This window comes from Megascapheus bottae, chromosome 11 (assembly GCF_031878675.1).
Source record: "Megascapheus bottae isolate mThoBot1 chromosome 11, mThoBot2.hap1, whole genome shotgun sequence".
Taxonomy (NCBI): Eukaryota; Metazoa; Chordata; class Mammalia; order Rodentia; family Geomyidae; genus Megascapheus; species Megascapheus bottae.
The window spans coordinates 46,728,510-46,754,221 of record NC_143519.1 but is presented as its reverse complement, the minus strand read 5'-3'; the positions used below and the strand labels follow the sequence as shown (position 1 = coordinate 46,754,221).

At 37.8% G+C, this 25,712-nt stretch overlaps 1 protein-coding gene across 1 annotated transcript in view; it reads right to left on the bottom strand.

Moving 5' to 3' along the window:
- Positions 1 to 25,712, bottom strand: part of Mtus2 (microtubule associated scaffold protein 2) — a 339,242-nt gene that overhangs the window by 262,959 nt on the left and 50,571 nt on the right. Inside the window, exon 3 of the mRNA XM_090342204.1 lies at positions 21,092 to 21,289. Coding sequence (XP_090198330.1) covers positions 21,092 to 21,289 — 198 coding nt within the window. The remainder of the gene's footprint in view (positions 1 to 21,091; positions 21,290 to 25,712) is intronic.

Below are 25,712 nucleotides of genomic sequence, written 5' to 3'. Positions count from 1 at the left end.
AATTTTTATCCATTGAGTCACATAGGAAAGTATTAGAATTCTTTCGTCTCAATCTAACAGGGCATGGCTTACACTATTCATCTCATCCTTGGGGACACTATAAAGGGATCTTCATGTTTACAATGATTCATCTTCCCATACAGAAACAGGACATAGCTTTAGTTTAATTAAAAAAATTTTAGCAGCTAAGGAGTACTCCTCCTACATTTTATTTTCTTCTGAATGTTGCAGCTGGCCTCCTTGCTTATTGGTTCTAAAAAAAAAACCAAAACAAAACACTAAATTTTTCAATTGTGTACTGGTAATGTCTCACATCTAAATTAGGATACTATTTTATGTCTTTCTTTGCTGTGTTCACAGTACACAGGCCTTTTCCATGTTTTCTTGGTTGTGGACAGTATATTCAAAATGACAGAAATTAATAACGATGAAAGTGGATTTCCTTGTCTCATGTCCATTTATAGCTATTGATTTGGCCCTACCAACCTTTGCAGGCATGATTTGACCATCTTCTGGTACTTGTTAATTGCTTGTTTCTATGAATTTATGTCATATCCCAAGACTGTAACTCTACATAAGCGTATGCTTAAAAAAACTAGCTGAACCATCATGCTGGCAAGCTGAGGGCACTTGGTGGTATCAGACTGAGAATGATCTTGGGTTATATGGTACAAGTCAAAGTTCCATGGGAGAGAAATAAAGACAAATCAGAAATAAATACATCAAAAACAAAGATATTTTTCCTGCTGCTCCCCATGGATTTCAGTTAGCTTTTTTACCTTAGTAACATCATCTCATAAGCTCTCCACATCAAACTTAACAGTTATAAAACGGAATTATCCTTTTAATGTTGCTGGATTGCATAGAAGAGGTTTTATTTTGCAGAATATCAATACAAGAATATATTAAAACTTGCATTATACTTGTTTCTAAATTTCAAAATTTATTACATTAGATCTATAATTACTTTTAAGCCTCTTATAAATTTCCTTTTTGTATGAAATACAAACAAGATAAAGCAGCAAAGCCCCCAATATAACACAACTTCAATTTAAGGTTGTTTTATTAATTTGTTTGTTTTATGCCAGTCCTGGGGTTTGAACTCAGGGCCTGAGCACTGTCCTTGGGCTTTCTCAAGGCTAATGCTCTACCACTTGAGCCACAGTACCACTTCTGGCTTTTTTCTGTGTATGTGGTACTGAGGAATCAATCCCAGGGCTTCATGCATGTTAGGCAAACACTACCACTAGGCCACGCTCCTGGTAATTTTTTTTTAGCAATTTTTTAGAAGTCATTCTTCACTTAAATTGGTTTGAAGTATATTTAAACACTGGAGACTCAAGATTTTATTCTGTTAAACACAAACCTAAGACACACACACATATATATGCATATGTATATATACATATATATACATATCGGCTATATGATGTGTGTACATGTTGTTTCTACACAGGTGTATATATATGGCATAACCTATTTTTCATTGGTTATAATAAATAGAACATGAAATTAAATCAAATAGAAGATATACAACAATGCAGTTAAAATAAAAAGTAAACAGAGATGTAGGAAGCTACCACTGTTATAATATGGCATACTGATTTCAGTAAACATTTTAAAGAAACAGAATATGCTAAATGAATGAGTACAAGTAAAGTATATTGGGCTAGAAATGAGGCTAGGGAGTAGAGCTTCTGCCTAGCAACATTGAGGCTCTGTGTTCAAATACTAGTATCTCTAGTACTTAAACGGCTTCTTCTTTCTTTCTTTTCAGGTGTACTTTTGGTGCTGGTACTAAACACAGAGCCTCATTCTTTTGCTTAGCTTTTTTTCACTGAAGGCTAGCATTCTACTGCTTGAGCAATATCTTCACATCCAGCATTTTGCTGGTTAGCTGGAGCCAAAAGTTTCTCAGGTGTATCTGTCCAAGGCTGGCCTCAAATAAGGATCCACAGATCTGTTTCCTAAGAGGATAAGAGTAGCTAAGATGTAAGCTACCAGTGCCTCATCAAGTATCTGCCAACACATAATTGTGCAGCACTTTAATACAACTAGCAGTACATGAAAGTACTCATAAGTACTAAGACCTTATAATGGGTACCATCTTGCTGCGCGGTAGGTAATTTCCATTATAAACTTCTAGGGCTACCATTGTACACAAACCTAACCCAAGACAGAAACATATTTATGTGGCATATCACTGAACAATCAAGAGTTTCCATTTTCTTAAATATAAAACACAGTATTTCTATGTCTTAAGTATACAGCTAAGCAATGACTGCTTTACTGATAATAACATATTCCTCCCAAAAAACCAACAGCAACTAAAACTAAAAAAACTCCAAACAAAACACCATATAAAAGATGCATGCTTTTTTTTGTTGCTGGTCATGGGGCTTAAACTAAGGGCCTGGGTGCTGTCTCTGAGCTTTTTTGCTCAAGGCTAGTGTACTACCACTTTGAACCAATCGTAGTACCACTTCCAATTTTCTGGTGGTTTCTTGTAGAGAAAAGTCTCATGGACTTTTATGGCTTCAAACAGTACTCCTCAGATCTGAGCATCCTGAGTAGTTAGGATTATAGGCATGTATGTCTTTCAATTGTGATTTTTGTGTGTGTGTATGTGTACCAATAGTAAGGACCAAACTCAGAGTCTGAACACTGTCCCTAGGATTTTGTGCTCAAGGCTAATGCTCTACTACTTGAACCACAGTTCTCTTTCTGGCTTCTTGGTAAGAGTCCCAGGGACTTTCCTGCCCAGTCAGCTTTGCACTGTGCTTCTCAGATCTCAGCCTTCTAAATAGCTAGGATTGATTACAGGAGTGAGCCGCCTGCACCCCGATTGTGATTTTTAAAAATATGTGACATACAAGGAGTCTTTTTTTTTTTACCATTTCTGAATGAAAACATGACAAGGGACACACTAACATTCTGGGAACCTCTTCCTTAGGAGCTACAGGACAGAGATTTGAGATGCATGAAACCATCTCAGAATCTACAATTCTAGCCCCTTACTTCACAGAAAGAACACTGGGGGTCAACAAGGGTTATGGGATTTGTTCAGGCAACAGTCCTGGCCAGTACTTTGATGTTGGCTGGCTCTCCTTAGTCTTAGCCACCATTCTACCCAACTCACTTGTCTTTTTACAAATGTGCTAATTTCTATGCTTGGAGCAATCCCCCCCCCCCATTTCTCTCCAATGACTGCTCACCCAGAACTTTAGCCAGTATCACATGCTGGTAACAGACACACACACACACACACACACACACACACACACACACACATGATAGTAGACATATATACATATATATACTATATATGCATATAGACATATATGTATATGTATATACACAATCAGCAAAGGGAGTATTATGGTAAACAGATTCTCAAGACTTCCAGTTTATGGTGCAAGGGCTCCATGATGAATTTCCCTCATGGAACCTTCTTCCAATAAATTCAAAGCTACATTTGGTGCCCATACCCTGTTGTTTATCATAGGATGATATGCCACACTCCAGGACCAGATCCTTGGTATAAATGTTCTTAGCTATCTTGTTTTCATTCTTTACTCTGCAGAATGATGGTCCAATGCCAATAGTCCAACTTCTTGTGATGGTAACAAACATTCCAAGAACCACATGGCTTAGAGCACTTGAAGGATGTAAAGTTTGTCTCCAAAGACAACTTCCAGAATCTGGACAGCCTCCAGCCAGCAGCACATACATCTTTTCCACTTCTCATTACTTTCAGTGCCGATGCTGGATACAAACTAATGGTGTCTGCCTAAGACAACAGCTCCTCTTTGACCTCCTATCTAATTAACCAATTTCTGCAGAGAAAACCATAGTGACAGGGTCTATCCAGCTTATTTGCCTTCATTAGGAAGCTTGATTGGTGGCATCAGATGCCTCTTACCTCCTCGCCAATTTTGGAGCAGGCACACCTCTCATTGATGGCACCTGAGAAGTGTTGCCAGAGGGGGCAGGAAAAGTCTGTGTGAGACTCTTCTCCTTAACCATCAAAATCCCAGAAGTGGAGCTATGGTTCAAGTGGTAGAGTACCTGCCTTGAGCAAATAAAGCTAAGGGACAGCACTCAGGCTCTGAGTACAAGCCCTAGAACCAGCACAAAGGAAAAAAAAATCTCTCAAAAAAGAACCTGAAGTGCATACAAAGAATCCATTTGCGTAAGGCCATATAATTAGTGAGTATTCCAGCTAAGGTTGAGACCTGGTGATCCCAGTGACTGGTCTAGCGGTTTTTCCTTATATGACTCACTATCTTGTTCACTTAAAAAGGGGAAGGAGAGGAAAGCAATACACAGTTCTTGTATATTGATGGAGGATGAACTAGATACAAAAACACCAGTGATGTATCATTTCCACTGCATACAATTTTCCAAATATTTGAATGAGTGACTTTTCTTCCTGATTTCCTCAAGATGGGCTAATGCTAGTAGTGTTTAGGGAGGCTGGATATGGATCACCACAAAGAAAATGGATAATTGACAGGCAGCTGGATCAAGAGCATCCTAACATCATGGAGGAAAAGTTTCCAAACTTTTCCACAAGACATGTCAGGTTCACACTGGAAAATGATAATACTTCACCAGATACAGTGTTAGGTGCCTACTGGTTAAATGGGCCTATTAAATGCACTTACAGCTTCAACAGAATCTAGATGTCTTAAGCATGAATATTTCATTTCAGCTGGTGATATATACTAGCAGAGAAAACCCTGTGTCACTTCTTCTGTATCTATGCTTCTCTCTGGTCTCTTATTTTCTATTCAGGCTGCTCTTGTTTAAGAATATTCAAAGTGAGGTACCAAATGTAATTTGACAGCTGCAGAGCAAATTCAGCTGGTAAGATTTTCATTTTATTGGAGCAAAGTTTAAGGTTTTCCCTCTCCCACCCTCCCCCCCTGCCATTTAAACAGTATCTTAACAGTAGTCTAGCCTTTCCCTTAATTGAAAATACAAACTTCTCCTAGGAGAATCAAGGAAACACCTTTAGTTCATACTTACTTGGGCCCTTTCTGTTGCATCTTTGCCCTGTGGTGGATAGGGCAGGATAGTGGCTAAGTACGGAATTACCAAAGAGCCAGAAAGAATAGAAGGAATATTGGTGGCACCTTAATCCTCTCCCTGTTTCCCATCATACATATCTTACCATCTGGCCCCGCCCTTCCATTTTTCCATTTTAAATATATATTGTACATTTTATTTGGATTTTAGAAATTTTTTGTAGCAGCTACTCCATCTCTCCTTAGACCTATGGTATATCTCCTTCCTACCCTTCCCTTCCAGTTTTCCAACTCTTTCTACAGAGAATTGGAATTAAGTTGTATTTATAATCCAAGAAGGCATCTTTAACACAATGTTCAGTCACATTTACTGTGATGAGCCCAATCGCTCTGGATGATTGATTCCATCTTTTATGATCAATGTTATGAAATAATCAAACCATCAGTAAAGAATACAAGTGGTGTCTGTGGTTTTAGAAAAGACTTCCAGCCTTAACCATTTCAGAAATAGTTTAAGGAATCAAAAATGACATCTTCATTAGCACTGTGCCATCAAACTAAGACCCTAAAGTCTTCAGAAATTAATGGAGGATTCTTCCACATGGAGAAAGAAATACCTGTCATTATGAATCTCAAAGACATTATAGTCAGGGATATCACCACATCTTTTAGAAAAACCCGAGTAATAATGAGGTCTAGAATCAGTGTGCATTGGGGCAGCTACTAGCTACAGGTGGCCATTTCAAGGGAAAGCCATTAAAATAAGAGGAGATAATGGACTCGTCAATACTCAGTAACCTGTGTGACCAGCAGTGACTGTGCTGAGAACTTGGATGTACATTTCATCTTTATAGGAGGGTTTGGGTTGAGCCACTCCAGAGACACCAGCAAGTAATTACACTTGTCATAAAGAATTTAACTTTTAGAAGAGAATTTTACCTCTGACTATGGTGATGAATTCTTTCTGTAATTCTTGAGCTAAGTGGACATACTGGTCATAAAACCAATGGTTTCCAGTTGTGCTCTGTGGAATTCCTTCCAGACTGGTACAGGTAGTGGAAAGGTATGGAAAGGCCGAGGGGAGGCACATTGCCACTTCTAATGGGGGGTGATCCACATTGATTACTATGTTCATTCAAAGCTCCTGAGAAGCATTACATATTCCCTGTGACTTTTAACTGCTCTAACTTGCTGTCTAATGGAGGTAATAACTGGAATAAAGTGTAATCAGCCACATAGTTAGGCAGAGGGCTTAAAACTAGTTATAGTTTCCTATATGAACTCATGTTCTCCAATTTCATGTGGGCCCTCTATGCAACACTGCAATTCTTCCATTCACTTTAATGACTTGAACTGCATTGCTCAAAACTATCATTTCACATCATTCTGCTTAATGCACAAAGCCCTGGGTTTGATTCCTCGTACCACATACACAGAAAAAGCTAGAAGTGGTATGGTGGGTAAAGTGGTAGAGTGCTAGCTTTGAGACAGCCCTAGGACAGGGCAAACACCATGAGTTAAAGCCCCCAAACTGGCAAAACAAAAAACAAAACCAAAAACTTAGCTGTTGTATATGTTGAAAAACTAAATCTACATAAAAATAATGGCTGGCATATAATGAAAGATTGTTGTCCTTAATGTACTATGTTGTCTCTCATCTCCTTTGCTGTCCCTTGGTTATCTCATATTGGTATAGTATCTCACTTTGTTATCTGATATATTGAATTTATTTGTATTTGGATATTTGAAATTTGATAGGGAAGGGGGGAAAAACAAGACGGGTGGGGGATGTGGGGGGGGAGGGAAACGGGTACCAAGACACGTGAAAGGGTATCAATGTATGTGAATTAATGCACCTTCTATCTGGCAAATATCATGTAACCCTTTTACTAATTACAATAAAAAAAATAATGGCTGGATGAGATATGATTATTGGATTCTGATTCACAGCCTCTGCAGTAATTGTATAAGAAGTAATAAAGATGTGATGGAAGAAATGAGGGAAAAGGATGGATGGAGGGGTAACACTAGTCAAGATGTACTCTACTCATAAACTGATTGACTTAAAACTCCTTTGTACAGTCTTTCCTATTTTCACAGCTTTAGAGTATATCTTTTCTTCACTAAACATATTGAATGAGTAATAGAACAATAAAATATGATAATTAGGATCCTAATCTAGCCTTTTGAGGGGCAATGTGATTTTTATCAGTTTCACTAAGATTATTTGAATCAAGGTAGATAAAGGTGAATAAGTATTACTTGTCCAATAAAGAAATAATTTTCATTTATAATTAATGCTAAAAATACACAGAAAAATTACATTATTTCTTATAAATGTGTGTGGAGAAGGTGAAGAAAAAGAAAAGGAACTGAGCAAATTATCAACAAGATTCAGTGAAATGGTTCGATATTTTTTTCTAATGAAGAATACTTTCAATTATACAACTACAGATCTTAGGGAGCTAGCTACTTAAGTCTATCAGTGACATTTGTTTAGCTTCCTCATTTCCAAGAAAATTAGAGGCTTATTTTGTTTGTTGTTCTCACCCCTCTTCCCCTACCCCACCCAAACTGGATTGAGGTGCTCAACAAAGTAAATCCTAGTCAAGGAAAACTAGTCCTCAGCCAGATGAGAAACTGCAGCACTTACATATTATGAAAGCAAATGTTTCCATCTTTTCCCAGCAGATACTGGAAAGAGCCAGACATGAAGTCAGAACCAACTCTCCATTCTATTTTAAGCAGAGGCTTTAAATGCCATCAGCTTAGATTAATGCACTATGTATTAGTCACCTTACATAAATATGTTTCACTTAAAGGGAATCCAATTAAATGTATTTCCTTAAATGCCAAAGTCCTACATACCTGGCAGAATCTCTTAAAGAAATCAAAACAACTTTTCATTGCTCTATAAATAAATAAAAAACCACAAGTTTATAGCTTCCAAAGCAAAGATTTCCAGAAAAATCAATTAGTCATAAATGGCATACATTTTAGCTGAACACTCAGGAAAACTATGAGTCATATATGTGAGAGGTGATTACAAGACTGTTGAACTGGACTGATTATCAGCTCTTGGACTTAGACGTTATCAAAACCAATTGCTTCTTATACCCTGGCAGGCACTGTTCATCCAACATGACCATTTTTCCAACTGAGCATTTGACCTTCAACATTGAACTTTTAGTGAATGGACAACCAATAAAAATGGCCTCAAAAATATTATAATGCAAGCTTTATTCTAAGCACTTGACATAAGCTAATTCTATTTAATACTTCCATTAGCCTTCTCGATGGTTTTGCATTAATTGCACTACTAGTAATTATACTACTAGTAGTAGTAGTTATTTTCTATGAGGAAATAGGCACAGTGAAGTTAACTAAGTTTCCTGAAGTCATAGAGCTAGTAAACGTAAATTAGGGCATTCTGTCTCCAGAGTTCAAGTCCTTCTTCACTCTGCTGTATCACCTCTTAGAGTGGAGAAATAGATGTTGGTCTAAGGTTATATTATTTTGTCCAAAGGTCTTGTAAAGCTTCAGCTATGCAGAATAAATAAGTTCTGAAGATCTAATATATAGCAATGGGTTGATGGGTTGATAATGAACAATACTGTGTCATATAGTCATACACTTAAAAATTGCTTACGAGAGCAGAAATCACTTGACAGACATAAAAAGTAACTGTGGCTCATGTATGAAATCCTAGCTACTCAGGAGGCTGAGGTTTGAGCTCATTTACAGCCTCAGTACCAGCACAAAACAAAACAAAAGCCCACTTCTGTGAGGTGTTGGAGACCATTGCTTTCAGCCTCCTGAGGAAGTAAGATTATAAGATGGCACCTGGCAGCTTGCTAATGAGTCTGTACTTGCTGACCAGGAAGTTTCTTTGGATTTGTTGATTTGTTTCTTCCATGCTTGTGAATAAAGTGTAGAGTGGATCGCTAGATTTCTTCCAGATTTCTTTGCTGCTTTGCAGATGACCTTTACTGTGATTGGCTGCTTAAGGATATAAATAGTGTGGGGTTTCCGGGGAAGAGGTGAGAAGGGGAAAAAGACAGCGGGAGAGAGGAGAAAGGAGAAAGGCAGAGAGAAAAGAGAAGGAGAAAGGCAGAGAGAGAAGAAAGGAGAGAAAAATAAAAGACCTCTGCTTGCAGCGATTTGAGTCTGTGATCATTCCCAGTCCACCCCTGAAGTGAGTTGTCATTGCAGCGGGCAGCGACAGTGTGGTGATAGGTACATAAATTAGTAGAATTGTTCTAATCATTTCAACAATTTCTGTATATATCAAGATAGCATATTATATACTGAAAAGTATCATTTTTAATTTTTAAAATTATACTGCAATAAAATTTAAAGAAAAAGCAAAGGTATCTAAGATCTTGTGAGAAAGCATTGAATATAAAATGCAAAATAAAGAGTGGTGGGGGTGGGAGGAGGAAAATGGGTTCCAAGACATGAGAAAGGGTATCAATGTATGTGAAGTAATGCACCTTCTATCTGGTGAATATAATGTAACCCTTCTATTAATTACAATAAAAATATATGAAAAAATGCAAAATAAAATAAAACAAAAGCATAAGCTGGGGAACATAGGCTCAATGGTTTCCCTCATTTGTCATAATTAGTATAAACCTTAAACTCTCCTAGCAGAGGTTTACAATAGGGCAAACCCTGGATACATAAGGCCATATAGGAAGAGGCTAAATGAAAGGACCTCCAAGATAGGGAAACAAGAGCCATATAATGTATGACTGTTGTTCTTAATATACTATGTTATTTCTCATCTCTTTTGTTGTCCCTTGATTATCTCATATTGTACAGTATCGTACCTTGATATCTGGTATATTGTATATATGTTTCTTTGTGTATTTGAAATAGGATAGGGAAGGGGGAAAAAGATGAGGGGAGGGGGAGAGGGGAGGGAAATGGGGACAAAAACATGAGAAGGGGTATCAATGTTTGTGATGTAATGCATCTTCTATCTGGTGAATATAATGTAACCCTTCTATTAATTACAATAAAAAGAATATTAAAAAAGAAAAATATTTTGGCCCATCTTTTAATGGGATGGTTGATTCTTTGGAGATTAGTTTTGGAGTGATTCAATTTTTTGAGCTGTTGATATATTTTAGATATGAGGCCCTTGTCCATTGTATGGTTGGTAAAGATCTTCTCCCACTCTGTAGGCTTCCTAATTAATTTACTAGCTATGTCCTTTGCCATACAAAAGCTCTGCAGTTTCATGCAGTCCCACTTATCCAGACTTTCTCTGATTTGTTGTGACTCTTGGTCCTTATTAAGAAAGTCTCGACCTGTGCCAAGGAGGCCTAGTGTATCTCCTATTCCTTCTTGTAAAGTTTTCAGTGTGTCGGCTTTTACCTCGAGGTCTTTGATCCATTTGGAGTTAATTCTAGTGCAGGGTGACAAAGAAGGATCCAACTTTAGTTTTCTGCAGGTGCTTAACCAGTTCTGCCAGCACCACTTATTGAAGAGGCTGTCTTTCTTCCATTCTATTTTTTTGGTTCCCTTGTCAAAGATTAGGTGGCCATAGGTCTGTGGCTTAATATCTGGGTCCTCAGTTCTATTCCATTGGTCTTCAGACCTGTTCTTGTGCCAGTACCAAGCTGTTTTGATAATTATAACTCTGTAATAGAGTCTAAAGTTTGGAATTGAAATTCCTCCAGCGCTGTTCTTTCTGCTAAGAAGTGTTTTTGCTATATGGGGTCTTTTATTATTCCATATGAAATTTTGGATTGCCTCTTCTATTTCTTTAAAGAATGACATTGGGATATTGAAGGGTATTGCGTTGAATTTGTAGATTGCCCTTGGCAACATTGTCATTTTTACGATGTTGATTCTTCCATTCCAGGAGCATGGGAGGTTTTTCCATTTCCTCAGTTATGCTTTAATTTCCTTTTTCAGGGTTTTAAAGTTTTCATCAAAAAGTTCCTTTACATTCTTAGTTAAGGTAATTCCTAGGTACTTTATTTTCTTTGAGGCGATTGGGAAAGGAGTTGCTTTTCTGATCGTTGCCTCATTCCTCTCACTGTTGGCGTAGAGGAAGGCAGTTGATTTTTGAGGGTTAATTTTATACCCTGCTACCCTTCCAAAGTTTTGAATCAGCTCAAGGAGCTTGGAGTAGAGTCTATAGGATTCTTTAAATACAGAATCATGTCATCTGCAAAGAGGGAAAGTTTAATTCCTCTTTCCCTATTTGTATCCCCTTCTTCTTTGAAGAAGAAACAAAAATGGCATATGAAAAAATGCTCAACATCTCTGGTCATAAAAGAAATGCAAATCAAAACAACTCTAAGATTCCACCTCACTCCAGTTAGAATGGCCAGGATCAAGAAAACTAATAACAACAGATGCTGGAGGGGATGTGGCCAGGAGGGATCACTACTACACTGTTGGACTGTTGGTGGGAGTGCAAACTTGTTCAACCAAACCACCATGGAAAGCAGTATGGCAGTTCCTCAAAAGACTAAACATAGAGCTCCCGTATGACCCAGCAATTCCACTACTTGGCATTTACCCAATTGTCCAGAAACAAGGACATACTAAATCCACTAGCACAACAATGTTCATTGCAGCATTATTTACCATAGCAAAGATATGGAACCAACCTAGATGTCCCTCAGTTGATGAATGGATCAACAAGATGTGGTATTTGTACACAATGGAATTCTTCGCTGCTGTCAGAAAGAACATTGCCCCATTTGTTAGGAAATGGAAAGACTTAGAAAAAATCACATTAAGTGAAGTAAGCCAGACTCAAAGGAACATAGGCTCAATGGTTTCCCTCATTTGTCATAATCAGTAGAAACCTTGGGCTCTCCTAGCAGAGATTTGCAATAGAGCAAAGCCTTGATACTAAAGGCCATATAGTATAATACTAAATGATAGGACCTCTAGGATATAGAAACAAAAGCCATATAATGAACGATTGTTGTCCTTAAGGTACTATGTTATCTCTCATCTCTTTTGCTGTCCTTTGGTTATCTCATATTGTTACAGTATCTCACTTTGTTACCTGATATATCCGATATATTTGTATTTGTTTGTTTGAAATTGGATAGGGAAGGGGGGAAAACAAGATGAGGAGTGGGGGTGGGGGAAGGGAAATGGAACCAAGACATGTGAAAGGGTTTCAATGTATGTGAATTAATGCACCTTCTATCTGGCAAATATCATGTAACCCTTCTATTAATTACAATAAAAATATTTAAAAAAGAAAGAAAAGAAAAGAAAAAAAATAAGGTGGATGTTGTTAACTTATGCCTGAAATCCTAACTACTTAGAAGGCTGACACTGTGGATCTAGATTTGAAGCTTGCCCAAATAGGAAAGTCCATTAGAGTCCTATCTCCACTTAACTGGAAAAAAGACAGAAGTAGAGCTGTGGCTTCAGTGGTAGAATGCTAGTCTTGAGCACAAAAGCTCAGAAACAGTGCCCAGGCCCTGAGTTCAAGTCCTGCTATTGACATACAACAAACAAATGTCAACTGAGGGAAAAAGTAGGGTTTCAATCTTTATAATAGGAATTTTCATATATACATTAAAAATGAAATAAGCAGTATGGTATGGTGAGCCCTCAGGATTTCATTGTCTAGCTTTAATGATTTTTAAGTCTTTTCTTTATCCATTTTCTCATCTCCAGTTTTGTTTTGTTTTTTTACTGTAACATGTTATAGCACATCCAGAATTTTGTCAACCTCTGAAACGAGTTGGAAGAATCAAATTCAAAGACATACTACAGAGGCTCTGAGCCAGCCTGGAGAGGCCCTACAGAGTGTGAGATGATCTTTCCTCATCCCCATTCACAATAAATCAGGTGTCCTTCCTTCCTGTGTCCTCTTTCCAACATACACACAAAGTGCAGTGGTGTATTTACTCATGGCCAGGCTATCATTTTTTTTTGCACATGAGTTGATTTACATTGTCTTATCTCCTCATATCCTGCAAGGTAGGAGATCCTATAGTTCAGATCATAGAAGCCTCAGCACTGCGCTTGGGCTAATACCCAGGATATGGTGAAAGGGTGCCAGTCTAAGGGAAGAAAAAGCCAAGCAAAACAAGGCTGCTCAACTAGACATTATTTTGACTATAAATAAAAATATGCTTCACAAATTTTCAGTTTATTTTACAACCGTACATGGTCAACTCAAAAACAAAATGAAACAAGTGTACCCTACCCTATCTCTGAGTAGAATTAATCATAGTTAGAGTGTTTGGAGAAATGAAAAAGAAAGACATCAATAAAGCTTAATCTCAAGAGGCGATAGTGCCTCTGAAATCTGACCTCACAAGTTACTTTCAGCTCCATTTTCTATGAATAAAAAATGACTTCTTCTTTGCCAGTGGAACATGAGATAAATTAATGGCTGTTTCTGTAAGAGTTATTAATAACACTTCTTGTCAACTCTGATCTTAGTTAAAATGCATGTCAAACATAGACAATCAAATGAGCTATGTATGTAAATGTATTTTGTCATATTCATGAGTGTAAACTTGGAGTTAATATTGCAGAAAGTTTTCTTATTAACCTTCATTTTCATTGATTAACCTACCAAAGAGGCTGATAATTTCCTACTTCAGATTCTTATCCCCAGAACTCAAATCTGATTTAATAATTAAAAGAAGCTCTACTTATTTTAAGTAGTAAAACAAGAAATGCAGCTTGAGAATTTAGTGAGAATATCTAACCTTCCTAAATCAAGAGGTCTAATTGTAAAAGCTTTTAGATTCCATCAGGAGTCACCTCAAGGCTAATTTTAACCCGATCCTTATAAAGTGACTCACTACATAAAAAGAGATAGATAGGTTACTAGGCATTTGTGAGACCATTAGGACACTATAGGATGCTCTATATCTAAATATAATTACATTATATAATATTTATTTTACTTGTGTATAAATTACCTGTAGACATATTACAATATAAAGGTACTTAAAAGACCCCAGAAAATGATGAAAACTGTAATTATGAACTTCACCAACTATCAAAATGTATAAAATGCAAAAATGTATTGCCCAAATAAACTTCTGAAAGCTATTCAAATTCCTCCCACTTGTATTTCCACATAAGAGAAAACATTTTTACTTCCCTTAAATTCCAATACCCTAAAAGATGATGTACTTTAATGTGAGACACTAAAATTATTAAGAGACATAGTTCTTCCTTTCAAAGAGGTTTATAATGTGTAGGGGAGCAAAGACACAGAAGTAAGTACCTACAATAAACAGTATGCAATAAGAATTGTAACAAGAAGTTCCCAGAAAATGATTGCATTGTTTTGACTTTATAAGGATTTGAAATGTACCTGAAAGCGATGAAATCTAGAGAGGTGGAAGAAGAAAAAGGAACAGTCCATTAAATTAAACACAGTCTCAAAGTGAGGAAAGCACAAAGCCCTCAGCCCAAAATGTAAACAAATCTGGTTGATTACTTGAAGGTAGCAAGGGAGGGAGAAGGAATGAGACCACAACATGGAGAACTTAGAATATTTAGAAAGGAGATAAAGCCAGCAATCAAAACAAGTCCAAGGAAAAATTATCTAAAAACATGTGCCTTTTGGGTTGGAGAGTTCAGATGTGCCTGAAAGTAAGTTAGTTGAGAGCTAATGCAGATGTCAGCAAAGATAATGAGACAAAGAAGAGAAGAGACTAAACACCAGAGAGAGAAAGAATTGGCCAGATCTGATTATTAAGTAGAAAATGGGGAAATAGCAAGTAGGAGGGAATGCTTAGTCTGATGTTTCTAGCCTGAGTTGCCAGCAGATCACAATTTCATTAAAAGAGCACCTTTGACAAGAGATACTGATTTATAAAAGAAAATGAAGTCTGGGTTTATTTGTTTTGGGTAGTACTGAGGGCTGAACTCAAGAGCTTCATGTTTGCTAGGCAGGTACTCTACCACTTGAGTCATATTTCTAATCCTTTTTGCTTTTGGTTTGTGTGTTGTCTTTGGATTTTTGTTTACTTTTCATGGTTATTATAAGGGTGATATACAGAGGGATTACAGTTGCGTAGGCCAGGTAATGACCACATTTCTTTATGAACACTGTTACCCTTCCCTCACTCTCTCCCAGTTTTTTCTCCCATCCCCACTCACAAGTTGTACAGTTCATTTTCTACCTAGTGGCTAGTGAGTACCGCTGATGCATTTGTTCACCCTCTGTCCCTCCATTTCTATGCCTCCCCCTTACCCTCCCAAAGACAAATACATCAACAAACAAAACAAAAAAAACCTTTTGCTTCCATTTTCTGAAATTCATTTTGAAAAAATATTATTTTATATGATCAAATGCACATAGGCATTGCGCCTTTGTGTTCCTTTCCTAAAAGTATTCTCCTTTGATTTTTACTGTGTGTGAACTTCTAGAGTCCTGTATAATTTATCATGTCCTGATACCGTCTTCTGTTTTTGAGGTAGAAACTTGCCTTTGGCTTGGTCTTTCCTGGGTTTTAATCTTCCTGTTTTCACTTTCCACTATAGCTGGTCCATAATAATGTACCACCAGGCTCAGCTTTTTCTGCTGAAAAAGCATCTATGAACTTTCCCCCCAGGCTGGCCCAAAATCATGATAGTTCCTATCTCTGATTCCAAGTAGCTAAAATCATAGGCATGAGCTATGGAGCCTGGTTGGTGTCATTTCTTGGAAAACATTCAGTTTGAGATGCTCTGAGTCACCTGGATGGGGATAAGGCAATCAGCCATTGGAAACATAGGTAAGTGGTTCAGGAGAGGGGGGAGGGAGACCAAGACTACAATATGATGTAGATATCATGTCCAAAGTGCTGACAACTGACACTGGGTAAGACAAGATGAATGAACCAAGAATCATATTCTGAGAGCAAACAAGGGACCTCAAACTTGTGGGTCTCAGGCCCTGTGATGAACAGCCGGTAGATCCAGGAATGGAAATTCCTCAAACTCAGTTTTCTGAATTCAGAAATGGCCTTTCCCTAGAAGATTTTGTGTCTTTTTCTATCTCCCCAAATTCTACCTAGGTTATAGACCTCTCTGAGAAATTCCCTGATCACTCCCTTGAAGAACTAGCCTTCACTGCAATGTTTCAATCTGTGCCATTTTCAGGTTCAGGAAACACTTGTCTTTGTGTCCTGATTATTTATGCAAATGGAAGTCTCTGTCTACCTGTCCAGCTGTATTTTTCTTCTTCCTCATTTTCCTACTTTTCTGTAATGGGAGAAGGAAAAAGACATATTTTTGTTTCTCTAGCTACCTTTTTAAATTTTGGCTTCATGATCTCTGGTCTTAACCCAAAGAGAAAAACATGGTAGTACTTAGAATAAAAGGAGGAAAACTGGAAAAAATACTGAATAGTGCATGTCTTTCTTGAAAGGTATTTTTTTTACTTAATGAGCACTTAATAATCCAAGCAGTGAATCATGTATTCAGAACAGAATGCACTATGAAATAAAATCCTCTCCATAAATTATTCTATCCTTGAGTGATATGATTTGTTTTTATTAATGATTAATTCATGAACCTCAAAGTCTTCCTATTTTCCCTTCTTATGTTCCCCTAAAGGTTTTACCCTCAAGTCATACCTACTTACTCAACGGGAGAAAGTCAACACCTAATTACTTATTAATTTGGCAATCAAGTCAACTTTAGGTTATGGCATGTTACCAACACTAAATTCTATAGGAGTTGTTTTTCTTTTTAAGTTTCTATCACCTAAAGCATATCAAATATCTTTTACTTTCTTTAAAATATACAAAAATGAGGGGCTAAGTACTGGGTCACACCTGTATGTTTGTTTAAAGTTGAGTTTAAGCCAGATCTGTTTATCTATTGTCTGTCTGTCTGTCTGTCTGTCTGTCCATTTGTCTATCCATTCATCAGTCTTGGTGGTTCTGTGATTTGACTTCAAATTCTCATGTTTAGTAAGTAGATGCTGTACTACTAAGCTATGCCCCCTTCAAATTAAACACCAAAAAGCTGCATATCACCAGTTAGTGCCATGTGAAGTTTTATTTCAATGGGCTAATCTCACCATCATCAAATGATAAACCTATAAGGGGAGGAACCACCTGAGACTTCCAGGTAACAAAAGGAAGAGAATGCACTCCTCGGTCATCACAGGTTATTGGAAGGCAGCCCTCACCCATTAAAGAGTACTTGGGATCTGCAGCACTTCCACAGTTCATGGTAGGGCTGAATGGCAACCTGGGAGGTAGGGGGGAAGGAAGGTTTGATTTGGGAAGCATCTCAGAACAGCCCTGATCTCAAGATTTGCTGCACTAATTGAAAACAAAGACATTTATAAAGCATGGCCATATCTTTCTGGGTTTTAAGAAGGAACTAAAAAGCTTGGTAAAGTGGCTCATGTCTGTAATCACAGCTTCTCAAGAGATAGAGATGGAAAGGATGGCAGTTCAAGGCCAGCCTAGGTAAAGTTACTCAAACCCCATTCTAACCAAAAAGGAGGCATGGTGATATACCCTGTTATCTCAGCTATGTGGGAGGATTGAACCTAGGCTGGCCCTATATTATGATACACTATAGTAAAAATTTTAATTACAGTAGTATTCCTAAAATGACATTCAGTGGGGTTTCATAGTGTTTGCAAAATACCAACTTTCCAAGAAGAAAGGAGAAATGAATGAGAAATGAATTCTGACATCACTTTGCCCATATCTATGAGCATAACCAGCAAATTTTGCTCCTAGGATATGATCTAATAGTTTCCAGGTCACCTAGGAACTTTCCAATTCGCTTAATTCCCATCATCAAAGCATTGGCTCACCAAGGATAGACACAATCTTCTCTGATATCAAATTTAAGAATAATTATAAATGTATTGTCAGTAGAGCTCACATATCATTTCAAGTACATGTGAGATTTTACTGTGGTTTATTGGTAAATTACACATCTTACTTCTATTTACTTCTATTTTAGTAGGTGTCAGATACTTATTTACAAGCCAGTTCTCATATACAATTCTGAAAAGTAGAAAACAATTCCAAAACTTTCTTAATAAATACCCAGAAACACAACAATTTCAAGAAAGTTTGGACAAATGGGACTGCATTAAACTGAAGTGCTTCTGTATGACAAAGGACATAGCTAGCAAGTTAAATAGAAAGCCCAGAGAGTGGGAGAAGATCTTCACTATCCATACAATAGACAGGGCCTCATATCTAAAATATACCTATATCTCAAAAAATTGAATCTCTTAAAAGCAAATCCCCAAAGAAACAACCTTCCCATCAAATGGTGGGCTGCAGACTTAAGGAGAGACTTCTCTGAAGAAGAAATAAGAATGACCTACAGACACATGAAGAAATGCTCCACATCTCTAGCCATAAAAGAAATGCAAATCAAAACAACTTTGAGAATTCACTTCGCTTCACTTAGAATGGCCATGATCAAGAAATCTAATAACAACAGATGCTGGTGGGGATGTGGCCAGGAGGGATTGCTACTACAATGTTGGTGGGAGTGGAAACTCATTCAACCACTATGGAAATCAGTATGGCCGTTCCTCAAAAGACTAAACATAGAGCTCCCCTATGACCTACCAATCCCACTCCAATGTCTAGACATAAGGACATACTAAATCCACTAGCACAACGATGTTCATTGGGAAGGGGTGGGGAATGGAAATGGGGACAAATACATGAGAAGGGGTATCAATGTTTGAGAAGTACTGCACCCACTACCTGACGAATGTAACTCTAACCCCTCTATACATTACCATGACAATTAAATTTAAAAATTCTAAATGGAGTAAATACACTTTCAATATAAAGTTTCAAACTCAGCATTATTTTCTCTGTGACATTGCTCTTGTCCTCTGTGTGTATTCAATGGGTTCCTACCTAGTGTTCTTTGAAGAAGAGGTGAGAAGTAGCAACCACACATCTGGAGTTACTCTGTCTACAACTGCCAGCCCACCTTTAGCAGAACATGTTTTTCCGGGAGCATGTCTCAACTCACCATGACATCATGATGATGATGATGATGATGATGATGATGATGATGATGATGACCACCACGACAACGATGATATTGGTTGGTGATGGAGCTTGAACTCAGAGCCTGGGCCTGGGTTCTCTGTCCTTGAGCTCTTTAGCTCAAGATCAGTGGTGTACCACTTTGAGCCACAGCTCCGCCAATGATGATGATGATGATGATGATGATATGATGAAACCAAGAAGACAAGTCCTTCCATGCCATGAGAATTTGTTTTCTTTCATACTTTTGTTGGAAGAAAGACATGCCACTGAGAGCTTTATTTCTTAAAATTATGACAAATAATTGACCCTGTATTCAAAACTCTGTGTGTGTGTGTGTGTGTGTGTGTGTGTGTGTGTGTGTGTGTGTGCCTGCCAATAGTAGGGCTTGAACTCAAGGTCACTTGCTCAGATTTTTCAGTCTACTGCTTGAGCCATTCCTGGTGTTTGCTAGTTAACTGGAGATGAGGTAAGAATTTCTTGGATTTATCTGTTGGGTTGGCTTCAAACCATGATTCTCAGATCTCAGTCTCCTAAGTAGCTATGGTTACAGGTGTGAGCCACTGGTATCCAGCTTGTATTCAAAATCTTTAGAATGTGTCACATGCATACAATACAGTGATATTGTTTAAATGAAGCTAGAGTCTGCAGTTTACCTTGAGGAAATCACAAAAACTTGGGAAAGACCTTAGAAACCACTTGCAAGCACATCAAGATAAAAGAAAACATAACATGGAGTGCTCAGCAATAACCAGGGACACGAAATTTAGAACAGTAAAGATACAGACGTTCCACATATTGTCTCTGAAAACCTGAGCAAAAGCTGAGAATGCTTACTGACATCATGGGAAAGGAGGATCCATCATTTGGGATTAGGTAGTGAAAGTCCTGATTCCCACTCAGTCTCCTGTGATTCTGCTATAGTAGTGACAGGGGAGATGGCATCTAGACCATTATTGGAATAGTGTACTATCACAATATAGCTATTTTCATCTCTTCTTTTACTTTAAAAATAATTTACATGTATACAGAGAGAAGAGTATAGTGTACTCCTGATATCCATCATCTATGTTCAACGGTTACATTTTGCCAATCAACCTTTATTGGACCCTCAAAACTTTCCTCAGATATTAGTAATATATATGTCATAAGGCATTTTAAAACTCCATCATGCCAATTCTATTATTAGCAAAATCAATCATCGCATCCTAATGTTGTTTAATATAATCTTTATTTGCATGTTCATGATTGTATCGAAAAAGTCTTTTACTTCATTGAATACTGTGGAAATTACTTGATCTCTACCTTTATCAGCCAAAATGATCTTTTTAATAAGGTTCAGTCTTTCTGCTAAATAAATATCTGCTAAATAAATATGTGTCACACATTAGATTTTAAAAAAGAAAAAGCTGAGAATGAATAGGCTTGGCTTGGAAAATCTGAAAAAAAAATCTCTCTCCCTCTTTCTTCCTCTGTCCTCTAACCCTTTCCAAAGAGCTCTTCATATAGACACCTCAAAGACTTTATTGCCCCCTCTGGCCAGCTCCTAATAACCAGCATCTGAGATATCATGGCTTCAGATCCAATAGAAATGGCTTTGAATTTGACAAGTCTAAAATGAGGTCCACTAATTAAAGGCTTAGCTGATGAATCAGCCCCAGACCTTCAGGGACAGTGGCTGTTTGTCATTTCCGCAGAAGGCTAGCAATACAGACCTTAAATAACAGTGTATAATGTGTTCCAGGAAACGAGACATGGAAAAACTTTCTGTCAGAAGGAAGCTAGACAGACCTGAAGCAGCTCAGCCATATTTCTCCTATTTCTTACACCATGTGGTCATCCTTTATAACCTAGGTATGTATTTCATGGATAAGAAATCATTCTATGAAATCATGCCCAAATAAGTTGTATTTAATGCTCAGTACTTTCATGATATATAATGTGCTAACACCTTTCTGAGACCTTCCTTTGAGTTCTTAACTAGAATCTAGGAAGCAAATAAATTCTGAATACAGTCCCTGGATGTCTGACAATGTGGTACCCAAGTATGCCCCACCTCCCTGTCCCACTTACGGGTGACTGGCCGACTTGGCTCAGGCTGTGTGCTGTCCACAGACTGGGAGCTGGATACTGAAGAGATGCTGGAGGTGCGGACAAAGCCAAATGCTGCCAGTTTGGCTGCTGGAAGACGCGAGTACCCAGGAGGACGAAGTCCAGATTTCGGTAGATTGGACTTTGTAACATTGGAACTGGAAGCCTTCTTTATATCTGCTAAAAATCAACCAAATAAGAAAGGAAGAAATCTCAGTCCACAGACAGAAAATGCCATATGCTGTGAATTGCAACTCAACTCTCACTGACAGATTGAAATTAGTCTTGTAAGGTTCCATTGTCTATGTCTGAGAATAAGTCTTTAAAAGAAAGGTCCTATCCAAGGCACAGGTGGCTCATGCCTATAATCCTAGGTAATCAAGAGGCTGAGATCTAAGGATCACAGTGCAAACCCTTGATGCTCTTATCTCCAATTAACCACCAAAAAGCTGGAAGTGGAGGAGTGACTCAAGTGGTAGAGGCCAAACCATGAGAAAGAAAACAAAAAACTAAAGGAAAACACACAGGTCCTGAGTTCAAGCCCAGGACCAGCAGGAGAGGTGGGGGGTGGGCGGTGATCCCTGCCCTACAGAAGCTCACATGTGCTAATTACAATTAGCAGTTGAGAAACAGATAGACCAGTAACCTCATTATAAGAAAGCATAAAGTGTTTAGGTTGTTGACTAGAAAGAGAACATTCAACTAAGGCAATTTCTTTAAATTGTGAGATCAAATTAGTCCTTGCACCTTGACATTATAATAAGCAAATGCCCTTTGCAGCAAATATCTACTGGTAATTTTAACCAGCATGTGATAACCACTACAAAAAATGTGTTCAAAGAATGCAAAAATAAGATGGGGCTGGCCAGATTTGAAATCTGAGCTCTCTCAATTATTGCATAACCCGGAGCCCTTGTCCTAACACTGGGAACAACAACTTCTCCTGTGAAGAGGAATGATGCTAAAATTGGCTTGGAGGCTTTTGTGTTAACACTGCTTGTACCACAGTACTTGAGAGAGACTCAAACTGATATTTCTTTTATTTCTATGATTCCATGTCAATGCAAACTCCACCAGTAGTTCCCAGATGTGTGCAAAGCCAGTCTGTGTTAAGATGCTAACATAGAGTATTATAGAGTATTGCACCATCCTGCTCTAAGTCTGAGCTGGGCCCCATCCATGGCAATGCAATGGTCACATTCCACTAGAGAAGGCTCTGAGCACCAGGTCAGATTGTTACCAATGCATAAACACTCCCTGGCAGGAAAATGTAAAGGCCCTGGATTCCCATTACTCTGTAATATCCCTTTCAGCAGATAGCAATTTTTGTTTGAAGTAATATTTACTCTGAGCACTCTATATAGAACATTCAGTGACATTTTTATTCTGTAGTTAAGCAGTGCTGTGCTCTAGCAAAAGATCAACTAAGCTTCACATTAAATGCAGTTTAAAGAATGTCCCACTTGCTTAAAAATCAGTGCCTAAGTATCAGAGAAGAAATCGTATACTAGAAAATGTCACTGTGTCGAAATATATAGAGAACCAGTAGCTGCCATGCCATGTTTTCAGCAGTCCACAAATCAAAGTGACTATTCTCATCACTTCTGCATTAGTAAGGCCATGAAACAGGTGTATTCCAAGTGAAAGTAGAATCTACACAGCTATGGTCTCCTAACTTCTAGGGAGGGAAGGAGTCAGAAGTACAAGAGAAAAAAAAGGCTAGGAGTTAAAGTCACTGATGTCCCCAACTCAGGTCTCTCCTAATGCTTGGAGAATATGTCCAATAATAAAACTGATGAAATAACACACTATTTAATGGGTTCTTTGTATCTGAAATTCATGCTATGCTTAATGCCTTCAAACTGTTCTCAGGTCATTTTATAGTCTTTTTGACAATAGACTCAGAATATAGAAAGCACTCTATTTTATTCTGCAAAAGAGTTACTAGTTGGGTATAATTTCAACATCAAGTATATCATAAACCCATGCAGATTCACAGGCTGAGCACCCTTTATCCAAAATGGTTAGGACCAGAGTGTTTCCAATTTTGTGCTCTTTCAGATTCTGTTATATTTATCCAGCAGAATATAAATAGAGCATTGCAGCACCTGTATTACCTTTGGAACAGTTCTACTCCAAAAATTTTAAATCCAAAATACTCCAAAATCTGAAAGTTTCTGAGTGTCAGGTCACTGCTCAAAAAGTTTGTCATTTTGAGGCATTTTCGACTTGAACTTTTGAATTAAGCATACTAGATTTAACCTTTTTCCTAAAATAAGAAGATTTTATGTAATGTAACTAAACTACTGATGAACATTAATTAATAAATAAATGGGTTAATGACAAAATTAAGAAAATATGAATAAGAGACTATGAACACAATGGTGTTTTTCTTTTAAAAAAAAGTATATTTGGGAAAGACGGAAAAGTCAGTACTCTTGACTAGTCAAGTATCTTTGTATATGGTAAACATCCACTTAATAATTACTAAAAAATAAAAACTAAGTATAGTTTGGCACCGGTGGCTCACACCTGTAATCCTAGCTACTCAGGAGGCTGAGATCAGAGGATTGCAGCTCTAAGCCAGCCCAGGCATGAAAGGCCATGAGACCCTTATCTCTAAATAACCACCAGAAAACCAGAAATGCTACTGTGGCTCAAGGGGTAGGACAGTAGCCTTGAACTGAAGAGGTCAGGGACAGCACCCAGGTCCAGCATTCAAGCCCCATGATTGACCAAAACAAAAAAAAATGCAATTTATCATGTTTCCCTTACCCGAGTTCAATTATTGCCAATTCCATCATTGAGAGGGTAGTGGAACATGTAGTGAGAGGGGGAAATAGACAATATAAGGTAATAATTACTCAGGAAATATCTATAATTTTTAATTTTTGCCAGTACCAGGGATTAAACTCAAACTGTGACGTGGCTTGCTGGCTTATGACTGGTGTTCTACCACTTGAGCCATAACTCCAACCCAGCCTTTGGCTGGTTATTTTGGAGATGGTATCTTACAGAGTTTTCTGCCCAGGCTGCAAACTATAATTCTCAGACCTCAGCTTCATGAGTTGTTAGGATTACCAGCAGCGCCACCAGCACCTGGCTTATAAATTTGTTTTTTTTTTTTAGTTTTCTCTTTCCACTATTCCAGTGCTTTCTTTACATAGAGGTATATTGCAGTCCTTTAAATCAGTATCTATAAATTTAACTAACCACAGATCAAAAAACATTTGGGAAGAAACTATCTGTATTGAACATGCACAAAATTTTTTCTTGCTATTGTAGCACTGCTTAAACAATACAATATAAAATTATTTATACCATATTTTGCATTGATTATTATAACTCCAAATACTTGAGAAGTTGTAAATCTGAATATGTAAGGTGTGTGTGTGTGTGTGTGTGTGTGTGTGTGTAGACTACTTGAAGGAATATGTCTTGTCCCAACTCTGTGTGCATATTGTTTGTTGTAAATTTAATACATTCTATACTATACACCAAATTACCACACATATAGTCATTCTTTCTACCACATGAATCCAAACAGTAGAGATGCCTTCAGAGTTTAGAAGAGCAAGCCATATTCTTTCTATGCTGCTTGTATCTATCACAGTGACTTCCACAATGTATTTCTCTATTTCTCAATAAGCTTAGTTCAAGTCTGTATTAACCAAGCTTGTGCTACATCAATTTAGCCTCCCACCTTGAGTCAAATACCTCCACTCATCTCTCTGTAGGAGAGCTCCTCTGGAGAGGAATTCAGAAGTCTGCCTTTTAAACAAGTGCCTTAGTGATTCTGGCTCAAGTAGCCGAACCATTTTTGGAAAACTCTATCAGGTGCTGCCAACTCACTCTGGGAAATAAATGTATTCAGCCATTCTGAGTGAATGTGCCTTCATTTAATCCAAGAGTCTCATAAAAGGTCCTTATTGGTAAAGATGTGGAGATCTTACATCTGGTATTACAGATTGAATATTTTTGTCCTCACCAATATTCACAATTTGAAGTCCTGTCCCTTATAGATGACACTATTTCTAAGCATGGTCTCTGGCAGGTGATTGTATCACAAGACCAGAGCCCTCTTGAAAGACTTGAATTTCCCACAGTGGCTAGCCTGTGTGTTGGGTCATGCTAGCTGCACTGAATTAGTCCTGCAAAATCTCAGTTAGCTGATCTAAGTTGGAAGTGTCAACAATCAATTCACTTTTAGGAAGAACAACAATATGGGATTAGAGTAAGATCCTTCTAAAGTTGGGCTCAGATAAGTCTCAGCCAGGAATTACCTGTATGTCTGAGAATGAACTCACGTCTGATGCCAGACTCAGAGATGACTATGATATCCGGGCTCCAGATTATAGACTGCTCAGAGCAACAACTGAATCCTGTGTAAGACACAGACATAATGGGGAGGAGGAAAAAAAAGTGCAAGTAAAAGGAGCCACAAGGCCAAGTGCTGAGGTATCCATCCCTACAAGAGGATGGTTCTGCATGACCCAATGTCCTGAGGTTGACACTGGTATCTCCTTATGTCTCTCCTGCTGCAAAAATCCTGAGGGATGTTGGGTTCCAGTGACTCATTTCTGTAATCATAGTTACTCAGGAA